The sequence below is a fragment of the Phasianus colchicus genome, chromosome 1, assembly GCF_987193195.1.
Source record: "Phasianus colchicus chromosome 1, bPhaCol1.hap1.1, whole genome shotgun sequence".
Taxonomy (NCBI): Eukaryota; Metazoa; Chordata; class Aves; order Galliformes; family Phasianidae; genus Phasianus; species Phasianus colchicus.
In genome coordinates, this window is record NC_143436.1 from 131,628,921 (window position 1) to 131,651,020 (window position 22,100).

Consider the following 22,100-nt stretch of genomic DNA (forward strand, 5'->3'; position numbering starts at 1 on the left):
GATGGGTCTTGGATACAGCAAACACTCTCCAAGTGCTCTGCCTGTCTCCTGAGAACTGAAGCAACAGCTCTGTTTTATGTGTGGGAGTATGGAATAGCTCCATAGTCTGCTTTCCTTTAAACCACTGTCATGTCTGATACAAAATTAAGTGTGTACTGACTCTTTATATCAGACAATTTTTTTTTCTAGTCTTGGACAGTTTTTCCAGTGTGGACAGCTGGCTGACTTTTTGCTGCAGATGTAGGTTTATTTATTAACTAATTTAGAGACAGTTATCACTTTTCTTTCTTTGTAGTTTTGCATGGTGTCATGTTCTGGGTGTCCTTATGGCCATTGTTTGTGATAGCTTCATAACAACCTTTCTGTGTTGGATCATGACAGATCATAGCATGTTCCTGTGTTGTATTATCTCCTTTGTGAGGATAAAAAGATCAGTGTAAGGACTCAGCAGGTAAAAATTAAACTGAGAGGTAGGCATGTTATTAAGCTTAATCACTAAGATACCTGGGTGGAAAGGTGTAAAACTGGAGTACATAAGCATCTTAGAAACGCATAAGCAAGACCTCTTCTTCCACGTGGAATGACATGGAAATAATTTGGGCTTCTGCAGATAGTTTTCATTCATAGAGCTTGGATAAATATTGTGCAGCTGAAAGAAAGGAATTCAAAATAGAACAAAACCAGCTGGAATTCAGGAAGTAGTCTTTTAGGCATCTGTGGGTATCTGCATAGCAAGCATAGAGCTTTGAAAAAAGTCTTCATCTGATCTGCAGGGAATTGGGTTAAGCTTGTGCTGTCTTACTATCTGGTGTTCATCTGATGCAGATGTAAGGAACAGAAACTGTCAGGAACATAACACATTGGTGTTATAGATATCAGTAAAGATAATGGTGACAGGTTAAATACTGAGTTTAAATAAATACCACCCAAGAAAGGTCTGTTTGAGATTCTAATTCTAGCCATTAGCGTCATAAAGGCCACACATACCTTCTAGTGAGTAGGGCATCAGGTAATGATCAGGTACATGTAGATATGTATAACTTTAGCCAGGCCTAGAAGGTCTGTATTCACTGGTGCAAGAATAAGAGGGATGATACAGTAAAAGGAGAAGCTGGTTATGAAGACCGACTGAAACCCTTTATCAAGTGCAGTCATTGCAGCACTTAAATTGCACAAAAATGGAAAGCAAGGAGTCATGGGGGAATTCCAGAATGTAATACTGATAAGTATGCCTCATGATACATGAGAGTGTAGACATTCAGATGGTGAAATGGGATCTTCCTCTAATTCCTCTGGGCAGCCTGGTCTGGTGGTTGGTGACCCTGCACGTAGCAGGGGGGGTTGAAACTAGATGATCATTGTGGTCTGTTTCAACCCAGGCTATTCTATGATTCCAATATACAAAAAAAGTAGAAAAGATCTTGATAAATAAAAAAGCTGCATATAATCAATTATCAGTATTTTTTATCTGACTTCATGGGTTGGTATAAATTTGAGTATGGAAATGTCAGTGAAGAGCAGATTGCTCCACTTGTGGGGAAATACTCAGTCACTCAAATGCTTCAGAAGGAGCATGGGATATCAGCCAATCCTTAGGATAAGGTGAAGCAGCCGCTCCTGGCACAGGGTGACTTTTGGCACAGGTGGGAGCTGTGCTCCTGGGAAGTCGTATCACCCAGCTGGAGGCAAAATGCTGTAGATCAGATCTCACTGGGAGCTTTTAGCTTTGGAGTAAGTTCCCTGTCTAGTGCTTGCAGACACAGCATGTTTCAAGTCTCCCTTGCTTCACTTGTGGCTTGGGAACTGAGGTCTCAATGCTGATGTAGGCCAAGTGCTGCACTAAGACAGGGCTGTTGTCAACTCTGTGCTCGGGACAAGGAAATGAAACCACTCCTTCATTATGAAGGTGAGTTGTTTTTTTTTTTTTTTAATTTAATGACCTCACTGCACTAAGTTTATGATGAAGTGTATGATAGCTTGCATTGAGCAGTATCAGGTAGAAACAGAAGCATCTGGCTCTGGTTGTCTTCTGCAGTTTTTACTGAGCTGAGTTAAGAAGCCTAGGGATCATGGGCTGTGATGGGTGAAATTCATTCCATCAATGCAAACAAGTTGCACAGAGATATGCTGGATGTCCCTGGAGACGTTCAAGGTCAGGCTGGATGGGGCTCTGGGCAACCTGATGTAGCTATAGGTGTTCCTGTTCTTCACAGAGGAGTTGAACTAGATGGCTTTTAAGTCTCCCCTCCAATGCAAACAATTCTATAACGTACGCACTCAACATATATTATGGAGATATCCTATCAGAGAAGAGCAAGTAGCCACATCCTAGAAAATAAACTTTAATAGACCAGCACTGGATTGCAGCTCTGGGTACAGCACTGGAAAAATAACTGAAGATATGTCAGGAACATGGTGAAATGATAACATTCTGAAACGATGCAGAATTTCTCCACGAACTGTCGGAATTCTTGATGATGTGGAACGGGTGGAATAATTTGACAAGACAGTAAATGAAGTACTGAGAATGATGGGCTTTGCAACTTATTCCCACTTTCCAAAGGATGTTACGAGAAGGTTATTTAAGGAAGCTTAGTAGAATGGAAACTCATTTGGAAAGGAAAAAAAAAAGACACCAAGTGAAGGAATAATTGTTCTGTTCTCAGCAAACCCAAACCATCAGCTGTTGAAAGCAAAGGCAGAAAGTTGCTTGCTACAGCAATACTGCCTCATTTGCTAATGACTGCAGAGGATTTCAATAGTGGAAAATGTTGGGTACAATTTTGGGTACAATTTTATAAGCAAGCAGCCTTTGGGGAAATACCAAGGTGGTCTGGAACTTTCCAAGCTGTAAGCTGGTAGTAACCCCTGCGCATAGCATGTCTGTTTACCCAGCCTACCGTCGCTCACAGCGATTCTGACAACCTTTAAGGAAGAAGCAGCAGCAGTTTCACATTGTAATAATGCTTCCACGTTCATCTGATGAAGAATGAGAAATAGAAGGAAAGCAGAACTGCAAAGAGGAGAATACTGAAAAAAGAAGGCACATTAAATGGAGGAAGTACTTACGTGTTCGCTGTGTTTTATAGAGAAATCAAAGGTGGGGAAATAGACACTCTTGGTTTGGCTGGGTTTCAATTAACAGCAGCGCTTCAGCTACGAAAAAAGCCATACACGAGCACCACCTAGAGGAAAGATTTTTAGACGGTTTTGCGTTGCGTCCCCTTTGGTTCCTTAAGGTTAGATCCTCCACCCTTACTGCTGGGCTCACCGTCCTGCCGGAGAGGCGGAGGGAAGGAAAGAAACCACGTTAGTTTTCTACGCAGACGAATGCCACCGGGGTGCCCCAGCACCGCTGTCCCCTCGCACATTCGCAGTACAGCTCGGACGGGAGCACGGCCTTTCGTATACCAACGAAACAAGCCGCCGATGTCGGAGCGAGACGCCGGCGGGCAGAGAGGGAGGAGGGGCCGGCCCGGGCGGGAAGGAAGGGAAGGGGCGGCAGGCTTGGGACGGGCGGCGGGAGGAGGGGCTGGGTCGCAGGAAGGGTGTTTCCCTGCGCGGCTCCCAGTCCGGTGACTCACACAGGAAACTCCCCGCCGGGCGCGGCCCAGGAGCGAGCAGCCGGCCCAGCGCCGCTCTCAGCCGAGCCGAGCCCCGGACGGGTCCCCGCCGCCGGGCAGCGCCGTTCCCGGGAGCCGGCGGCGCCGAGCGGGTGAGCAGCCTCCGCGGCAGCGCTTCCCGGGAAGCGGAGCGGCCTGGCCCGGCCGGGCCCAGCGCGGCGGCGGCGCTTCGGGTGCGGCCTCGCCCCCTGCCCGGTCCGGAGCGGCTGCGCCCGGGGCGCGTCCCGCCGCTCCTCCCGGTGTCTGCCCCTGGGTTTTGTGTGCCGTCTGATGGGCTGGGGCTGCTGGGGCGGGGGCCGTAAGCTCCCGCTGCCTCGGTGGGGCCGTGTTCCGGCACCGTTCGGCGGGGGGTCTGGGCAGAGTTTGGGCGTGTGCGTCGTTATGTAGAGCGGGGAGCCCTGTGCCTGCACGGCGGGGAGGAGAGCTATCTGAGGGGGCTTCTCCTTGCTTAGAGGGTCGCACAGCGTCGCGGTGATTGTGGGGGGCACGAAGCCTGGGCTCTAATTGCAGCTCCGGTCCTTGTTGTGTTCTGCTTGCTTGTTACGATTTTTATTCTGAAAACTTCCCCGTGCGTTAGTTTGTTTTCTAGAGTGGAGGTTCTGATAATTATCATAAGGTAACTTTCCGTTTTCTGGATTGCGCTTAAAAATTACGTTTATACAAAGAGTTTATAATGTTCAGACTGGGTTTGTGAGCTGCGTGCTTGAAACTGGTGCTGGTCCTCACGTCAGCGCTCTTCTGCTTCTTGTCCTTATCTCACTTTTCCCTGCATCCTTTCAGAAACCCTGGCTTTTTCAGCATGGAACTCCCCCTGGCTTAACGTGAAAGGCTTTCCCAAACAAGAGATCTGTGAGGTCTGGCTGGTGTGGGCAGCAGCGTTTCTGTAGCTGCCAGGACCAGGAAAAAGGAGGTGGTGTTCGAAGCAGCCTGCAAAATGTGGGGTGCTGAACGGACACTGCTGAGGGTCACAAGGAGGAGAATGGAGCAGTATTTGAGTTGTGCTCAACAGGGTTACCTGAAAGCTTCTGACTGCGATCCTGCTCATTTTAGAGGAGCTGGACTACCTTTAAAAGTCCCTTCCAATTCAACGTGATGTTCAGAGCTCACAGAATCATTTATCTACTGAGCGAATCTGAGTTACAGAAATTGTTTTTAAAAAATCCATGTAGTAGAATGGGGATGTTTCACAAACAGTCTGAATTTTTCATTATTTGACTCTTCTGTGCTTGTTTTACATAGAAGAAATTGTATTTCTTTAGTGTACAACATACACTCAGTATCTAAAGTATTCATTAATAAAATTATTGGGTTTTAAGTTTGCTTCAGGTAGAAATCTGCCTCAGGACTTGTACCTACAAACTCTCCTGACTTGCATAGACCTTGAAGTGTAATTATGTAATTAACGGATATCAGTTCCAGCTGCATCATTTATGTTAAAAGTTAGTCTGATGTGCTCCTTGGTTTTGCTTAATGCTTTGTTTATTCTCTGTGAGAGAGAGCTGTCTTGGAAGGTGACTGGTTCCTGAGAGTGGTTGTCACAATCTTTCCATAACCTGTTTCTCAGGATCATCAGACTTTTATTTCTTGTTTTGCTTCTCAGAGATTTTGAGATACTCAGACTGAGGTTTATTGAAAGCATGGAAGCTTCAGAGGAGTTGTACGGGAGCTACGAAGTTACATAAAGTAGAACAAAAAGTCCTCATAAAGCTCCTCAGACTCAGTTTTATTCATCTGCTGGCCTGGAAGCTGCTAGGATCGCTTGCACTGTTATGCAAAAGAAAACAAATTTTAGCATAATTTCCGTATACATTTTACATGTGAGTCAAGACGGTTTCATTTTGCAGTCATAGCTCTGCGTTCTTGGGGCAAATTCTTCTTGTGATTCCTTTGCTGTACCAAATAAAAGTAAACTTCAGTGCTGGGCAGTGCATTATGTCACAGCAGAAATCAGCCACATGATTGACTTGGCTTCTCTTTCAGCAATGACAGTGTGGGTTTCTGAATTGTTATTGTTTATATGGTCTTAAATAGCTGTGCTTACTATGGCAAGCCCCAGCTTAGTAAGCAATTATTCCTGAACCAGATTTGGTGCTTGTTTTTGTAGGGAAACTGCAGGAGCTTGACACAGGCTAAGTGTGAATGGTGCACCAGTGAGGTGCTTCGGATGAATCCATGCATGTGCGTGGGACTGTGATTCCTTTAAATGCTTCTGAGTTTTGTTAGAATTTGAGAGCAGGTAGTAAATGTAACAGGTTAGAATATGAAACTTGTCACAGGTGGCCTCTGATAGATCAGATAACCTCATTCCTTTTTTTGTTGGGTTTTGAGTCGTTGAATCACCAAGATTGGAAAAGACCAGACAGCTGTCCTGTGGTTCCAAGTGAAACTGCACCATTACTTGATACTCAGAGCAGCTACTTGGAATTAAATTTTTCCAGTTCAGTGGCATCTCCCTCAGCAGCCTCTCATAGAACAACTTTCTGTAGGTCTGTGATAGAATGAGCAAACAAGTTGGTAAACTCAAGAATTATTCATGGAGCACAAAATGCCTTTTCTCCTTCCATTCCTCCACCCAGAGGTATGTTAATACTTTAGAGAAAGGGTGGACTTATGCTTTTTAGATGACTGTCTCTCCCAAATAATTACTAGAATTGAGTCTCTTTAATGCTCTTATGAATGAATGCGATATAGAGTAAAGCAGTGCTGTTGTTTTTAAGAAAAAATAGCCAGCTTTCAAAACCAGCACATTGTGTTAGCACATGCATTTCAAGAGCTGACATGCTAGGTAGGATTCCAACTGTAGAATGGGACGTGGAACTCCTAGAAATGCTGACCTTAATGCACTACAGCTATGCAAGAGATCAGTCTCCAACATCTTGATAAAAGTGTAGTGTTGCTACACAATACCTAAACATACTTCAGTTCTGATGACACTTTATTGGCAGGAAATGAAAATGCTATAGAACTGAGCTTGACTTCTGTTCTTCTCACAGTACAGCCCGAATTATTTCAAGTGGGTTCACCAACATCTACTAAATCAATAGGAGAGTGTGCTGAAATTTATGTTCTGAACGTTAAGTTCAGGTGAACTGTTAGGATACATTGCTCAAGACTGACATGTAGATACTTTTTGGGTGATGCCATAAGTAGAGCTTTTGATGAAGCATTTTTACTGAGACTGTGTATTTTTATTTGCTCTATGAAAATGAAAGAATAAAACTCATCAGGTGATGAGCCCATTTAAAGGAAAATGAAAACTTAAGACACTAGTAAAGACTATTAGCTTTTTTTTCTGGAAAATGTCTTAGAGTGCAGCCCCTAGAAAAAAAAAAAAAAAACCACAATATTTTCTGTTTTGTTTTCTTTCCTCTGCTCTGGTGAAATGAGTTTGAGAACTCGGTTGTTGTTTGTATTAGCATCTAAGGACTCAGGCTGGCCTTTCAGTCCCTCATCATCATAACGTGGCAGACAGGTGCTCTGCCTACCAGCCACTGCTGTTTCCAAAAAAGGTGTACCTTTTTTAGCCATTCCTAAAGCAGTGCCATGCAGTGCTGCCTCCGAGCACATCCATATGGCACAGCAGGAACTGGTTTGCAGAGCTCCTGCAGCAGCAGAAGAATCTGAAATGGAGGCATGGAGAAAATGCATTGAGGACAGCTGCAGCAGATGGAGCAGTGGGGCAGCACAGCAAGACAAGGAGGAAAGATTAAGCAACAGGGGTGAGGTGAATTGTGTGAAGGGAAAATAAGAAAATAATAGAATATTCTGAGGTGGAAGCGACCCAGGAGGACGATAAAGTCAAGTTCCTGGTTCCACACAGCACCACCCAAAATTCAAACCCAGTGTCTGAGTGCAGTGTCCAAATGCTCCTTTAACTCCCGCAGCTTGAGGCTGTGACCGCTGCCCTGGGAATGAGAAGGGGAGTTAGTCAAGTGCTGTGTGCGCTCAGGATCCTGATTGTAGGTGAACCAGTTCCCTGATGTGACCCTTCTGGGATTTGCTGTGTTGCTGGGTGGGATAATTCAGCACTGGAATTTTTAGTTTTCCCTTTTATGTTTACTTGTTTATTCCAAATGCAAGCTGCTTTTTGAAAGCTGAGCTGCATGTCAGGTCTGTTGCATAAAGGGTTGTCAGCTGCTGCCTTTGGTCCCTTACTTTAATAAGGTGGGTCAATAAACGATGAGAAAAGTGTTTTTATTTGCTCCTTCAGTTTATGCTAATCTGTTGCTTAGGAACATAGAATAGCTCCACTCCTGCAAAAAAAATACCACACTCCATTAATCCCCTTCACAAAAAGGCAGATTCTGTCAACCCAGCACTGAAAAAGAGCATTCACACAGAGCAGATCTGGCACATTGCTTATCTCTGAAGCAGTTTTCTTATTAATTTAATAAAATTGTTTCTGCATACTCAGAATACAGAGTTGATCAGCTGCTGCTTTTGAGGCTTAATTCATAGAATTGTAGAACATCCTGAGTTGGAGAGGGCCTATAACGATCGTAACTCCAGCTCCTGGCTCCAACAGGACCAGCCAAAAATCAGACCATAAATTAACATAAAAGTGAAATGAAAGTGAAATTTTGGGAGGTATCTTGGAAGTCATGGGGGGGGGAGAAGTATCGTGATCATTGCTGTGCTGCTCTTGGAAGGGAAGATCCATTCTTTTTGTTAACTCTTACCTTCAGGGGCCTTTTGTGATCAGTCTCATGATTTATCCTGAGTAGGAACATTGCAAGGAGTATTGAAACAATTTATCTTCATAGAAAAGTGATTTAATTGATTTTCTGTAAGCCAATAACATAGAAGAATGACACAAGGGAGCAGAAGAAATGATGAAATGTTGCATTGCTACAGAGATAAAACTAAACATTTTCTGCTGTGTAGACCAAGCCTGTTCCTATGAGAATGTTGTCATTGTTTCCTATGGAGTTCACTATGATTGGTCCCACACACTGCAGTTTAACCGACCATTCAGTCATCTTTTAAGTTTATCCCTACTGGCCTACTTAATGCTTTTGCTCCTCTTCTTTAGAGGACATAGAATCACAGAATCACCGAGGTTGTAAATGACCTCCAAGATCGTCCAATCCAACTGTCCACTTATCATCACTATTTCCCACTAAACCATGTACCTCAGTACAACACCTCTGGGATCGGTGACTTCCCCACATCTCTGGGCAGCCCGTTCCAGTACCTGACCTTGCTCTTGGAGAAGTATTTCCTAACGTCCAACCTGAATCTCCCCTGGTGCAACTTGAGGCTGTTTCCTGTAGTCCTGTCACTGTTACATGGGAGAAGAGGCTGATCCCCACCTCACCACAACCTCACTTCATGTTGTTGTAGAGAATGATGAGGTCTCCCCTGAGCCTTCTCTTCTCCAGACTGAACAATCCCGGTTCCCTCAGCTGCTCTTTGTAGACTGGTACTCCAGACCCCTCACAGCTTCATTGCCCTTCTCTGGGCATGCTCCAGGCCTCGGTGCCTTTCTTCTAATGAGGGGCCCAAAGCACAGCACTTGAGCTACAGCCCCACGAGGGCTGAGCACAGGGGGATGGTAACTTCCTGCTCCTGCTGACAACACTATTTCTGATACAAGCCAGGGATGTACTTATTTTTCCCTTCCTTAAATGCTGTACTTACAGAGAATGTAGAATTTCCCTCATTTTCATCAGTGTATCTTGCCCTAAAAAGCAGGGTAGGCTTTGATTTGCTTATTTTTCATTTACTTATTTAAGCTTATTAAAAAAACAACAACAACAAAAACACAAAAAAACCCTCTTTTAGATGCATGTTTAAATTCCTGAGTTGCAATGCAATTGTGATTTTCCATATCCCTACGCTAGGCTTAATTTAAGATTCTTCATTTAATTTGAAATTCAAAGATGCTTTTGCAAGCTTTGGAGAGAAGAGAGCCAGTGTCAGAGGAAGTGCTGTTTAAAGAGCAGACAGACTTCCTTTTTGTCTTATTTTGAGCCTGGGAACATGCACAAGCACTTGGATATGCAGTGCATCTATTTAAACACAAAATGAGAAATGCTTCCAGTGGTCTGCAAAAAGACAGAGAGCATTTCTTCCCAGCACCTGTTTTCAGTCAAGTTAAACGGTGTTCTCATCTATGAAGTCATAAAATATTCTAGAGCTTCTGTAATCCAGCAGTTTTTTTATAAATTGTTTAAACCTAACCTTAAGGATTTCGGAATTCGAGTAAAAAATACTTCTTTCACAAATTTCAATGCTTGAGATCTTCCTGGGTTATGTAGAACATGACCTTACCAAAACCAATTCCCTGAACACCCCCAGGCCCCTTTGCTTTTCTCAGCAGTATTCCCACAGTGCCCCTGGCACGTTGATGGGGTTCATGCTGGTTTTAAGAGCTTACATAGCTGTGGGTGCAGCTGTATTTTGCCTGCGTCCCCTGACTGCCTGGGCTGCCTTCAGAGCTGCTGGTGCAGCTTCTCCTGTAGAGCTGCAGGGATTCATGCTGTAGTTATAGCAGCAATAGGGTATGCTTTTCCAAAAAAATTTCATTGGTGTCACTTTTTTTTTTTTTTTAAATGCATTTGTGGATTTTATAACTTTCAGGCTGTTAAAAGTGTAATTCCGTGTTTTTAGTGCATTTGTGCTCATTAAAACTTCAGGTATGCTTGGGAATGATGGTTTAATGAAAAGTCATACTTCGGGAATTTCTTTTTTAAATAGTTATTTAAGATACTGGTGTCAAAAAATGGTGATACAGATGAATCCCCGTGGTCTGACTTGCACACTATGTAAAACCATGACAAAAATGGCATCATTTTGAAGTAAAGGTCCAGAAGGGTTATCATGTCTACAACGATTCCTTGTTGCAGTCCTTCCTGTCAGGAAAGCCTGAGCTTGGTTGCCGTGTCTGCTTTTCTTACCCCAGTGATCAAGACAGAATCTCTCTCTGTGGCATTGCCTGTTCACTTGTCAGATCTCTTTTGTGCCATGCTATCAGCTAAACCTTTTATTTGTTTTTCAGGGTGGTTTTCCTTCTAGAGCATGCTATGAGCATAAGGTGCAGTAGATGCAGTTGAGAGCATCACCTGCTTTGTCCTGGGTAAGGATTTACATTTGCTCTAAGGAGCTGCTGGCAGAAACCACCTGGAAATTGTCACCATGTCCAGACCATTACCTGCTGCTGTTCCCCTCTTCTAAGCAATAGGGCTACTTACTGCTCTGATGGTTCTGTGCAGATAAATCCAGAAAGATTTCTGGATTTTCAGGACTTTGAGTGAGTGATGGAAAAGAAAATAAGTAGAGATTAGCAAGCCCAGTTACGAGGTTGAACTTCTTACACTGAGAATCAAAGTTTTTTTCAAGTTCAGCTGAACAGATCCTTGAGGCCATTAGAGGTTGTTTCTGTGGAAGTCTTGGTTCTGGAAGAAGAAGTGAAAGAGGAAATGCTTGGTGATTTCTGTACTTACAAGGAGGTCTCAAGAAACATACATTTACCTAAATTCACTTACATCTGCAGGATTTTGTGTGCTGTTTCTTGAACACGCTTAAGAACTATCTCCTAACATCTAACATCATTTTCCTGTTTTAGGTAATTATAGACTGTGAATGAGTTGTCTTCTGATTTCTTCTTTGATAAATAATTTGACCTGCGTAACTGTCACTAGAAGATATCTTAAAAACTTGTGTTTTTAAGTGTTTTTTTTCTGTTTTTTCCTCATTTAAAAAAAAAAAATCCTTCATTCCCTTGGATGTTGGAGATTTAAAAAAAAAAAAAAGGGTGCTCTTGAGAGTGGAATAGTATTAACAGCAGTCCTCTTTTTCGTAGACTCATAGAATCGTTCAGGTTGGAAAAGACCTCTAAGATCGTCTAGTCCAGCCATATCCACCATGCCCACTCCCAGCAAGGTCTCCTTGCTGGAAGAGCTACATCCTTGCCCCAAGAATGAGAGGAAAAAACCTTAATTTCTGTAGAGGAACCAGCCCAGAAACATCATTCTTCCACCAAAGGAAGGGCATTTTGGAGATACGTTTCTGTTCTGAAATGGAATCGTAGAATTATAACATTTAAAATAGATTGGCAGATCTTTTGTTTGAATATGTTTCAGTAGTAAGCCAGCTCTGAAGTTAGATCAAGATGTAAATAATGCTACAGGAACTTCAGGGTCTGGTGCCTTTCTTTTGTTTTTCACCTGGACAAAATGTCATGGAGATGGCACAGTAAGCTTCTCTGCACTGCAAACTGTTCTGAGCAGGTCAGGGCCATCTGGTGCTTATCTCCTCCACAAATGAAGAGAAAGAAGAATATCTTAATTCAAGCTAGTCAGTGGTGTTGCCCTAAAAAAAAAAAAAAAAAAGAAGAAAAACCACCCCATGATTGATACGTCTGACCCTTGGGAGCAGTGGGAAAGATGCTTGTCTGTGCAGAAGACAGGGATTTCTTGTCTGCTGGCTTTGCAGTCTGGAAAGAGTCTGGGAATCAGCACAGACACTGCTTTCTCCTGCTTGGGAAGATGGGTGTGCTCATCAAACACTAAAACTTAGCTAACCAACATGCAGATGTGTGCGATTCTCCTGGAGGGAGGATGTAAGATAATGAATGGCTTTTAATTAAGTTGTGTATGTCCAAGAAAGCATGTTCCTGGAATGCATTTTGACTTCAGTGCCGTAATGATGGGTTGTGATGCAAAGACAGCAGAAAAAGAAAAAAAAAAAAAAAAAAAGGATTGTTTTGAAGTAATTCATATGTATCTTCTGCTTGCTTCTGCTTGAGCAAATCAGTCCTGGAAAATCTCAGGTGGGTGCTCAGCTGAAAATACAGCATCACAGGACTGTAGTAAGAAAGTAAACCTTGCTGCATGAGTAAATTTACCAGTATATCTATAATTATCAGTAACTACAGTGTTTTTATCTCTTCTAATTTAGGTGAACTCTTAATCAGACAGTGGTTTGTGATTTTTTTAAAGGAGGTCTTTGAAGTTTCTTATGTTCTCTGCCAGGAGGGAGTATGTTGAAATACTAGTGCTGCTGCCCAGTAGTTTCACCTATAAGAACTCATACTGATCAGTCTCAAGGAGGCAAAACTGTTCAGTTTTGTGTCTTGGAAATTTTAGTTTCCTTAAATGATTTTTCATGATACTTAAGGGGGGAACAGAAAAGGAACCTTGAAGAAAATCTTTCCCACCAACATCGCAGAGCTCCAGCTGTCCTTCCTCTGCTGCTCTCAACATATGCACGTGTCAAAGCTGGGCAGAAGGGAGTTTCTTCTTTCATGTCTTGCTAGACAACAGGATAGGAAAAACGGAGGACATGCGTGCCAAAATGATGGCTTAGCCAGCCAAACACCAACTGTGTGGATGGCAGTTACCAAGGGAGTCTGTCAGCAACCTTAGAACAAGAGGGCTTTTGTAACAGTCTGCACCCATTTGCTTACATTCTCCCAATTCACAAAATGCTGTTCTATCTTTGTGAAATCATGCCGAAGGGCTTGGAAAAAATGTACTCTCCTGTGTTTCTTCTCACAGGGTGAGGGGCAGCAGGAAGTCTTTCTTTTGTAGCCCTGTGCATCCATTCTGCTGAGGGGAGTTTCTTAGGCTGGTGCTGTTAAACAGACAGCAGTGTAAGTGAGTGGGAGTTTGAGTTTTGCTTGTCCTTTGGTTCATATTTTCTAACTATATTTTAGTGTCGGTATCTATGGCTTTTCTTCCACACTGGGGATCTGGGCTGTGTTTGAGGAGGGGGAGGAGGATCACAGCATGGCTGAGGCTGGCAGAGCTCTCAGGCCCACTTGCTCCAGCCCCTGCTCCCACAGGGCTACCCAGGGCAGTGTGCCCAGGGCCACATCCAGGCAACTGTTGGAGATCCACAAGGAGGAGACCCAACAGCTTCTGGGCAACCTGTGCTACTGCTCCATCACCTGCACAGCACAGAAGTGCTCGTGGTGCTCAGAGGGAGCTCCTGTGTGCCAGTTTGTGCCCATGGCCTCCTGTCCTGGCACTGGACACCATTGACAGGAAGCTGGACCTGACCTCTGTGCATCCTTTCTTCAGGTGTTTAAGGGCATTGATGAGATCTCTCTGAGCTTCCTCTTCTCCGGGTTGAATGGTCTCAGCTCCCTCTTTCCTCACAGGAGAGGTGCTCCTGTCCCTTCAGCATGGCCCACTGTTGGACTCTTTGCAATATATCTATGTTTCTCTTGTATCACAGAGTCCAGAAACGTTGCTCTAGCTGTGGCCGTGGTGCTCCAGGTGTAGCCTCACTGGTGCTGGTGAGGGGAGACGTAGCCATTTCTATTCCATTAAATGACAACTCCCTTTTGCCTGGATAACTGCAGTAGTTTTCAGCATATACTAGGCAACCATTTTTTCACTGGGTTTTGAAGTAGGGATGGAGCAGTGTTTTGTGGTCATTTGCCTGTCTATTGTGGCAGCATGGGGTGGCTGTGCATGCATCTGTCCCATGGGTGTGAGGCCCAGTGGAGCTGTGTGAGTGGGAGTTTGTTTTGGTCATGAGCCTACAGGGAGGAGAAGTTTCAAGTTGGAAGAAGCCTCTCAGTTAAACTATCCCAGGTAAAGCATGTTGGTTTTTATTTTAGCTGAAGCTTGACCTATAGATACTCAGAACAAAAATATTAAAATACTGTTTGCTTGTGGTGCTCTAACTTCTTAGCAACTCTCTCATTTTCCTCCAGGCTAAAACTGTTGACAGTTCAACTTCCCTGTGGGACTTATGCCCAGATATGGAATTCTTTTGGCATTTGTTTATTTATTGAAGGGAAGATGCCATGGCCTTTGCCTGCCCGTCATTTAAGAATAACCACAGTAGCTGTGAAGGAGCTGCGCTGAGTGTGGGCAGCTCTGTCAGCAAGCACTCTTGTCAGTCCTGTCCTTCGTCATTTTTCAACAGGGATTGCAAGTTGCACAACATGTGCACTGCTTATTTATTTATTTTAATGAAAACTAACCTGCTCTGGCTCGAAGCTAAGCTGGAGCCATGGTTTCAAGAAGCAAAAGGCCTGCAGACCTGTCTGACGGTAGTTGTTAGAAATTGTTGGTGAGCTCTCTCTGTATGTGGTTTGTTGGTTTTGCAGCGACAGCTCGGCGTGCTGGTTGGTCTCTGAGGGCAGGTGGCGTATCAGTTCTGAGTGTTTCCTTCCCTTTGCTTTGGTTTTTGCTTTCACTCTGTTGTCTTTGGTGGTTTCTTCATTTATTTATTTTTAACTTCAGATTGATGTTACACAGCCTCGTGGTTACATCTGAGGGCAGTCCTTTTTTCCTGTGAATTTGATATCAGTGTTTGCTCTGTTTCTGGTGCAGCAGGGAGGAGGAGAAGTATTTCTGAAGTCAAAAAGTAAGGAGGAGGTTGTTATTCCTAATATTCATTTTAAACTTGCATACTGAAACCAAGTGGGTTTTGGTTTGACTGTGTCCCCTTCCATTATAGTGTCTAGGATATGTCCTCATCAAAGGGAAACTACCTGTTTCCCACAGTAGTAATGGTTCCCTGCTCTTTGTGGTATTCGTTTTCTGTTTATATAGTTAAATATATATACATATAAAAAACAACTACAGGTACGTGTATGTATACATACATATATGTATGTATCTTTTTAACTACAGGTGCAAAATGACTGCTCAAGTAACACTGGAGGATGCCTTATCCAATGTGGATCTCTTGGAAGAATTACCATTGCCAGATCAGCAACCGTGTATTGAACCTCCACCATCATCTCTGCTTTACCAGGTCTGCTGTCATTTTAGAAAAAAATATTGCAGTTCTTTTGCAAGAATATGTTCTCTCACAAGACAAACAAACAAAACAACAATAACAAAAGCGTTCACATTCATGATATATAAAAATTATTTTCCTTACCAAGAATTTTATTCAATATTTTGCTTTCTCTGCAGCCAAACTTCAACACTAACTTTGAGGACAGAAATGCATTTGTCACTGGCATTGCTAGATACATTGAGCAAGCTACAGTCCACTCTAGCATGGTAAGGAGGTGTTCAGGTACATACTTCTCTGCTACCTAGAATAAAAGAAGAATGATGTGTCGTTTTGCATTTCATTGAAAGAATTGTGGTAACAGAAAAGAAGTTGCCTGTAATGTTTCCAGGAGGCAGTAACACAAAAGTATGTGGCATTTCTTTTCCTGCATGTAATTGCTGGCAGTTTTAAAGTTGTCCTTTTTCTTGATCAACCAGTATTGTTGAAAAGTTTATTGCTTTCACTGTGCATTTTTTTCAGTATTTGGAGATGGGTTTTGTTGACAACTTTCTGCTGTAACTTGAATAAAAAATTACTTTTAATTCTCCCAAATTTCCAGTGCTTCTCTGTCAGTGGTAGTAAGGGGTTTTTTCGGCTTCCTCACTGTATAATGTAGACATTAGTTGTTTATTGGCATGCTTTTGTGTAAGGTCTTTTGTGGTTTTTAACAGTTGTACAATAGAAGATGAGACTTCTTACTCATAACTATCTCTGCTGGTGTTATTACTGTTTTGGGATACAAAGGAACTTGCAGGTTGCAAACACTGTTCCATTCTGAACTTTTAGTTGTTTCATGCATTTTTGAAAAATGAGGATTAATACATCTTGTCATTCTAAAAGCCATTTCACAAACTGCATATGTTACATGCAACTGAAAATTACCTCAATTTACATCAGTCTGCATTTAAAATTATCTGGCAAGTTCTTAACTTGTTTTGATTACCTACAGTCCCTAGGTGATAAGAATTTTCTCAGAATTAGATTGAATGTTAAAACATGACTGTGAGTAGATAGAATATTTTAGCTGTTGCCCAAGCTGGGCATCTGTAACTGATCAACTGTTACGCTTTTTTAATGGTAGAAACAGCACTGATGCATACAGTATGCCAGCTTGCACATGTGTTATGGTAATGCTATTTTACATACACACAGTAAGATGTATCATTTAGCTTGCAATACATGTTTGCACATATACTTTCGGATAAGAAAAATACTTTTCTTTGGAATGATGGCAGAAAAATGAATTTAACTCCTTTATTTTACAATGCTTTATTATTACCAAGTGTCTCTCTTGCAGAATGAAATGTTAGAAGAGGGCCAGGAATATGCTGTCATGCTGTATACATGGAGGAGCTGCTCAAGGGCCATTCCCCAGGTAAAGGGTCAAAAGTAAACTGTCATGCAGCGTGTGGACTTCCGTCTTGTTTTGTTTACAGATTTAGTAATGAGTTCTGAAATTAAGTTTGCTTTGATCCCTGAATTAGCAAGCTGTGCATGCCATAGAATAGTGTCTTAACACTTGGGAACTAGTTGGATGTCTTTTTTTTTTTCCCAGATATTTAAATTCAGAGCAGGTTTAACAGGTGATATGGCATGTAATAATTAGTATTTGTGTTAAACATTCTAGGTTTTTAGATGGTCATTCTCTTCTTGTCAGAGCTACGCAGTGTTTTCTTGATCTGTGTACAAAAATGAAATCCTGTGAATACATGTCTGGGAATGGTGATGGGATGGGAAGAATGTTAAGATGCATTAGGAAACCAACCAAAAGTAAAATCATGAATTGGCAATAGTTTGCAAATATTTTTATGCTAAAGTGCAAAGAATAGAGAAAATAGAGAAGAAATCTCAATTTATATTTTTAAATTCATAATGAATCTTAGAAGAATGGCATAGATTTACTAAAGCCAGCAATAGATGCCTTAAATTTGTATCGTCAAGATGACAATAATAGATTTACCAGCTTGTCATTTGGGATCTTAGTTTCTGAGGGAAATTTTTTATCAGGGGAAGCTGTAAATGTAACGATATCTCTAATTGTCTTCAGGTTAAGTGCAATGAGCAGCCTAACAGAGTAGAAATATATGAGAAAACTGTGGAAGTGCTGGAGCCAGAAGTCACAAAGCTGATGAATTTTATGTATTTCCAGGTAAATTGAATAGAAAATTTGTTAGCAAGCTTATATTCTTTTCTGTATGCTTAATATTATATGCTCAATTACTAAACCTAATTGTTATACTCTGGGGGGGAAAAGGGACTCTCAGAAGGGCAGCATTTCTAATGCCTGTCTTAACAATTTCAGCAGTTTAAAAGAATGAGAGAATTGCAGGGGTTGGAAGGGACCTCTAGAGATTGTTGAATCCTACTCCTTGCTAAAGCAGTTGCCCACAGCAGGTCTCAGAGGGAGGCAGCCAGGTGGTTCTTGAGTATCTCCAGAAAAGGAGACTCCACAATCTCTCTGTGCAGCATCTTACAGTGCTCCACCACTCTTACTGTAAATAAGTTCTTCCTTGTGTTTGTATGGAATTTCCTGTGTTCCACTTTCTGCCCATTGCCTCTTGTTCTATTGCTGCACACCACCGAAAAGAGATTCCTCCATTAAGACCCTGAGGATAAAATAGAAGGTAATTGCATGTGGTCCCTGACATTGTGGAAGGAAAGGAAATAGAAATACAACACATTTCATGTGTATACATAAGGCCATCAAGGCACAGAGACCATTTGTTGGGTGGTTGAGGGTTCTACAAGCCTCGACGTTGTAGCACCCTGTGCAACTTTGCTGCAGAAATTCATACTTGAGGCAACCTAACACAGTTTTTTCTGACCTGCCAGCCACCCAAACTAGATATGGACTGCTCTCTCCTCCTGTGCAAGCAGCTTGTCACTTTATTCAATGGATGGAGGATGTTTCTTGGCATTTTTCTGAGGAAGCCAGAGCAACTAGAGCTTGCAAACCATGGAGCACACAGAATGAATGCAATGTAGCATTTTCTGTCATCTTCGTAAACTCATGGATCTTACTGACTACAAAAATCTCCTTTCTTTTGAGGTTATTGCCCTAAACTCAGAACAGATTCCTCTTTGTATCTGAAGTTTCTATTTGTACTTGTAATCTCAGATGGCTCTGGTGCACACTTGGAAATAAGCCCTCAAATAACCATCTGCAAGCTTGGTTTTGCAAAATGGCATGTGCTAGCATTAATCACTATTCTGATATAAAATCACTTGTTTCAAAGGGATTATTTTTTCTGGCTTCAGATTGCAAATCATATTTCCAATTGTGCCAGGCAGGCTCTGTGACTAAAATCCTTTATAACACTTGTAGTACATGGAGGTGAAGCTGGAAAGGCTGTGCTTGTGTGTTCTTGGCCTCACATGCCTTAAATGCTTTTCTATTTCGATGGTACTTTTCATTAGCTCTTGCAGATGCACCAAAGTGGACTGTTGTGACAGTGGAAGAGCTCACTTAGAGGGGAAGACAGACAGGGGTCAGACGTCCAGTTGTGTGTAACAAATCTTTCTTGGAAACATCATGGCTTTTACTCCCTGACTGGTCTTTTTTGTTTTCTGTTAGAGAAATGCAATTGAACGGTTTTGTGGGGAGGTGAGACGCTTGTGCCATGCAGAGAGGAGAAAAGACTTTGTCTCTGAAGCATATCTGATCACACTGGGCAAATTTATCAACATGTTTGCAGTACTGGATGAGCTGAAAAATATGAAGTGCAGTGTGAAGAATGACCATTCAGCCTACAAGAGGTAAGCTGTTAAGGACAGGATCAGGATTTATGCTGTGGGGAGACAGAACTCCCACAAGATGGCAGCAGTAGCTCCTTTTTGGGCAGCTTTTTCTGCAATTACAGCAGCTAAACTGTTGACTAAATTGACTTTCTTTATGCTGCTCTTCCAGCAACTAAAGATTCTTCTGTCTTTTAAGGCAAAACAGGCAAGTACTTCTATCTTGGTGTTCACTAAATGTATTGGATATGCATTGCTCAGTACTGCTTTTCTTTTCAAATTTCAGAAAGCTGACTTTTTGTTCTATTCCAGCTTTTGGCATCCAGTTTTGATGCTTGTAAATCAAAGTTGTTCTTATGATATTTCAGCCTTGCTCTTAAGAGGTTGTCAATAAAAGGGTAGGTTTGGCTAATATGTTTTTGTGAAGCTGTGGCAAGAAGGCATTGGCCGTATGTGTCAAATTCTCTTTCTGCTTGATTCAGGAGATGGGAGATACACTAAGATCAACAACCTTGTGCAAGCAACAAATGGCGTTGCCATTGTACTGACTGTACTGACAGTTACAGGTCTGCTGATGTCTTAGAGGTCTGTTGACTACCTGGTAGATGCAGAGACAAGAGTGTTTCTGTTGAGTGGGGATGAATTTGTGTACAAGCAGTGCCACTGAAGTGAAATATGGTTATTGTTTTCTTTTTTTCTTTTTGCAAAGAGCTGCTCAGTTCCTACGGAAAATGGCAGATCCTCAGTCCATTCAAGAGTCCCAGAATCTCTCCATGTTCCTTGCTAACCACAACAAGATAACACAAGTAAGCTTTAATTGTCTTTTGCCAAAATACTGAATGCTGTATAAAACCTTTAAAAGAAAACCCTTTCACTTTGGTAGTAGCTGCTGATCCTGTGCAACTGTAACTTCTTGACTCATGTCCTTTTCTTCTTTTTTTTCAGTCATTACAACAGCAGTTGGAGGTGATTGTTGGCTATGAAGAACTGCTTGCAGATATTGTGAATTTGTGTGTGGACTACTATGAAAACAAAATGTATCTAACCCCCAGCGAGAAACACATGCTTTTGAAAGTAAGTTTCTTTTCAGTACAAACTGAAAGAAAGGTTTAAGCAGAACAAAGATGTTTGCATTCTTGTTGGATTTTTGTTTCCTTTTGCTAGAACCACATGAACCAAGTAACTCAAATGTTGCCCTTTGTTTTTATTCTTCAGTGTCTTTGTCTTTCTTTTTTTTTTTCTTTTATTTTAAACACTAAATCTGTTAAGAAAACTTCTAATCCATTTTTGTTCTTCATAAATTGAAGTTAGTCTAACTGAACTGCAGCCTTGTTAGGAAACTGATTCTATGGAACGGTATCTCTGTGAAGTATAGCAACAACAGAAAGGAACTAGGAAATTTTAGTTCTAAATAGGTGGCAAATTTGTGCAAAAGGCTTCTGGAGGTGATGCTGTGTATCAGAGCTTTGAGGAAACAAGTAACTTAAAAATTAGGGTTAGTAAGCAGAAAAAATGAGCTGGTATAAGTACATCTAATAAAAGAGTGCTGGGTAATGTGAAGTTGGTTGATATTATCTACTGTGTGTCTTGCAGTGAAAGAAAAGATATGGAGAAAACGCTGAATGTTTGTCTCATGACAAATATTTTCAGCATGTTTTTACCCCTGAAGTCCTTTTGCAGAGAGGTTTGTTTTTTTTTTTTTCCAGGTTATGGGCTTTGGATTGTACCTGATGGATGGAAGTGTCAGTAACATCTACAAGCTGGATGCAAAAAAGAGGATAAATTTAGCCAAGATTGACAAATTCTTCAAGGTTGGTTAAGAGAATCATTTCCTAATATGTAAAGTAGAAGGCAATTCCCCATGCATTTTAAATATACACCCAGACTAATATAATCAAATAAAACAAAGATCACTTTGAACTATCATGGGGTAAATAGCAGTTTCCTTTCATAAGGTGCATATTTCATCATTTATCTAATGTGTTTTATTCCCTGTGTACAGCAGCTGCAGGTTGTCCCGCTCTTTGGTGATATGCAGATTGAACTTGCAAGATACATCAAGACAAGTGCCCATTATGAGGAAAACAAATCCAGGTAGGTAGGACGAGGATACAGAGAGGGGAGTATGTGGGCTGGGGAAGGTCAGACCCATAAGGTATAATTTTATAATCACCTGATAATCTGTGGTAATTATTTTAATAGGATTTCCACCTTGGTCTGTTTTTTGGTGTGAGAATTTCACTATTAATGTACTTCAATGTACTACATTGGAAAGGACAGGTTATTTAAAAATCTTTCTGTGTGCTGAGCTATTTCTTGCATCAGTGGCATTGCTTTTCACCTGGGTTGGAGGATGTAAAATTTATCTTACACTAATGTAATTTTTATTTTTTCCTTTAAATATGAAACTTTCTTTAAAAGAAATGAAGGATTATACTAAGCAAGGTGAGCAGTAGTGCATGTGTATATTGTACATGGAGCAGAAACTTAGCTTGTGTCCCTCTTCTTTTTGTTTTGGTAGGAGTACAGCACAGCAAAATGGCTGGAAAATGCAGCTGTTTTATATAAATTGTTTGATGGTTTATGGTTATTGCTTTATTTTAGCAAACGTTCCTGTGCTCCTCTGAGACCTTCCCTCCATGCGGTTATGTGAATTTAGAATGTAGTGCTTTGCATTTTAATTCCTGCAGAAAAAAATGTGTATCTTGCATGTAATTGCTAAGTGAAGATCATTAGTAGCGAGCCTACTGAGCTACTAAAAGTATGAGGCTGTTTAACACAATATTTGGTAGCATGTAGTTTGTGTCTCTCTTGATAACATGTTAATAGTATTTAATAATAACTATTTTTATGTTTGGAGCATACTATAAGCTCTTCTTAGTTAAACATGAATGAAGAAAAACAAGCTGAAAGTAGCTAAACATCTTATGGCCTATACTTGTCCCTCTGCCCTGGCTTTCAGTCCTTTCTGGTCCGTCCCTAAGTGTGTGCTTTTGA

The 22,100-nt window shown here is 41.7% G+C and overlaps 1 protein-coding gene and 1 long non-coding RNA gene across 6 annotated transcripts in view; one reads left to right on the forward strand and one right to left on the reverse strand.

The window, feature by feature from the left end:
- The window catches only part of LOC149920036 (uncharacterized), a 16,337-nt gene extending 12,821 nt beyond the window's left edge, over positions 1-3,516 (reverse strand). The window contains exons 1-2 of one of the 2 annotated variants that reach the window (XR_016460407.1): positions 3,272-3,406; positions 3,070-3,185 (exon numbers count right to left, since the gene is read on the reverse strand). This is a non-coding gene — a long non-coding RNA (uncharacterized LOC149920036). Of the gene's footprint in view, positions 1-3,069; positions 3,186-3,271 lie in introns of both variants that reach the window. The other variant, XR_016460406.1, reaches the window with a different exon arrangement.
- CYFIP1 (cytoplasmic FMR1 interacting protein 1) overlaps positions 3,241-22,100 on the forward strand; it is a 64,664-nt gene continuing 45,804 nt past the window's right edge. For 2 of the 4 annotated variants that reach the window (XM_031596180.2, XM_031596177.2), the window contains exons 1-10: positions 3,495-3,715; positions 15,218-15,341; positions 15,506-15,595; positions 16,666-16,743; positions 17,416-17,517; positions 18,943-19,124; positions 19,813-19,909; positions 20,049-20,177; positions 20,810-20,914; positions 21,106-21,197. In XM_031596180.2, the coding sequence (XP_031452040.1) occupies positions 15,225-15,341; positions 15,506-15,595; positions 16,666-16,743; positions 17,416-17,517; positions 18,943-19,124; positions 19,813-19,909; positions 20,049-20,177; positions 20,810-20,914; positions 21,106-21,197 (992 nt within the window). In that variant the 5' untranslated portion in view covers positions 3,495-3,715; positions 15,218-15,224. Of the gene's footprint in view, positions 3,310-3,494; positions 3,716-10,228; positions 10,702-15,217; positions 15,342-15,505; positions 15,596-16,665; positions 16,744-17,415; positions 17,518-18,942; positions 19,125-19,812; positions 19,910-20,048; positions 20,178-20,809; positions 20,915-21,105; positions 21,198-22,100 lie in introns of those variants that run through there. The other 2 variants (XM_090126642.1, XM_031596179.2) reach the window with 2 other exon arrangements.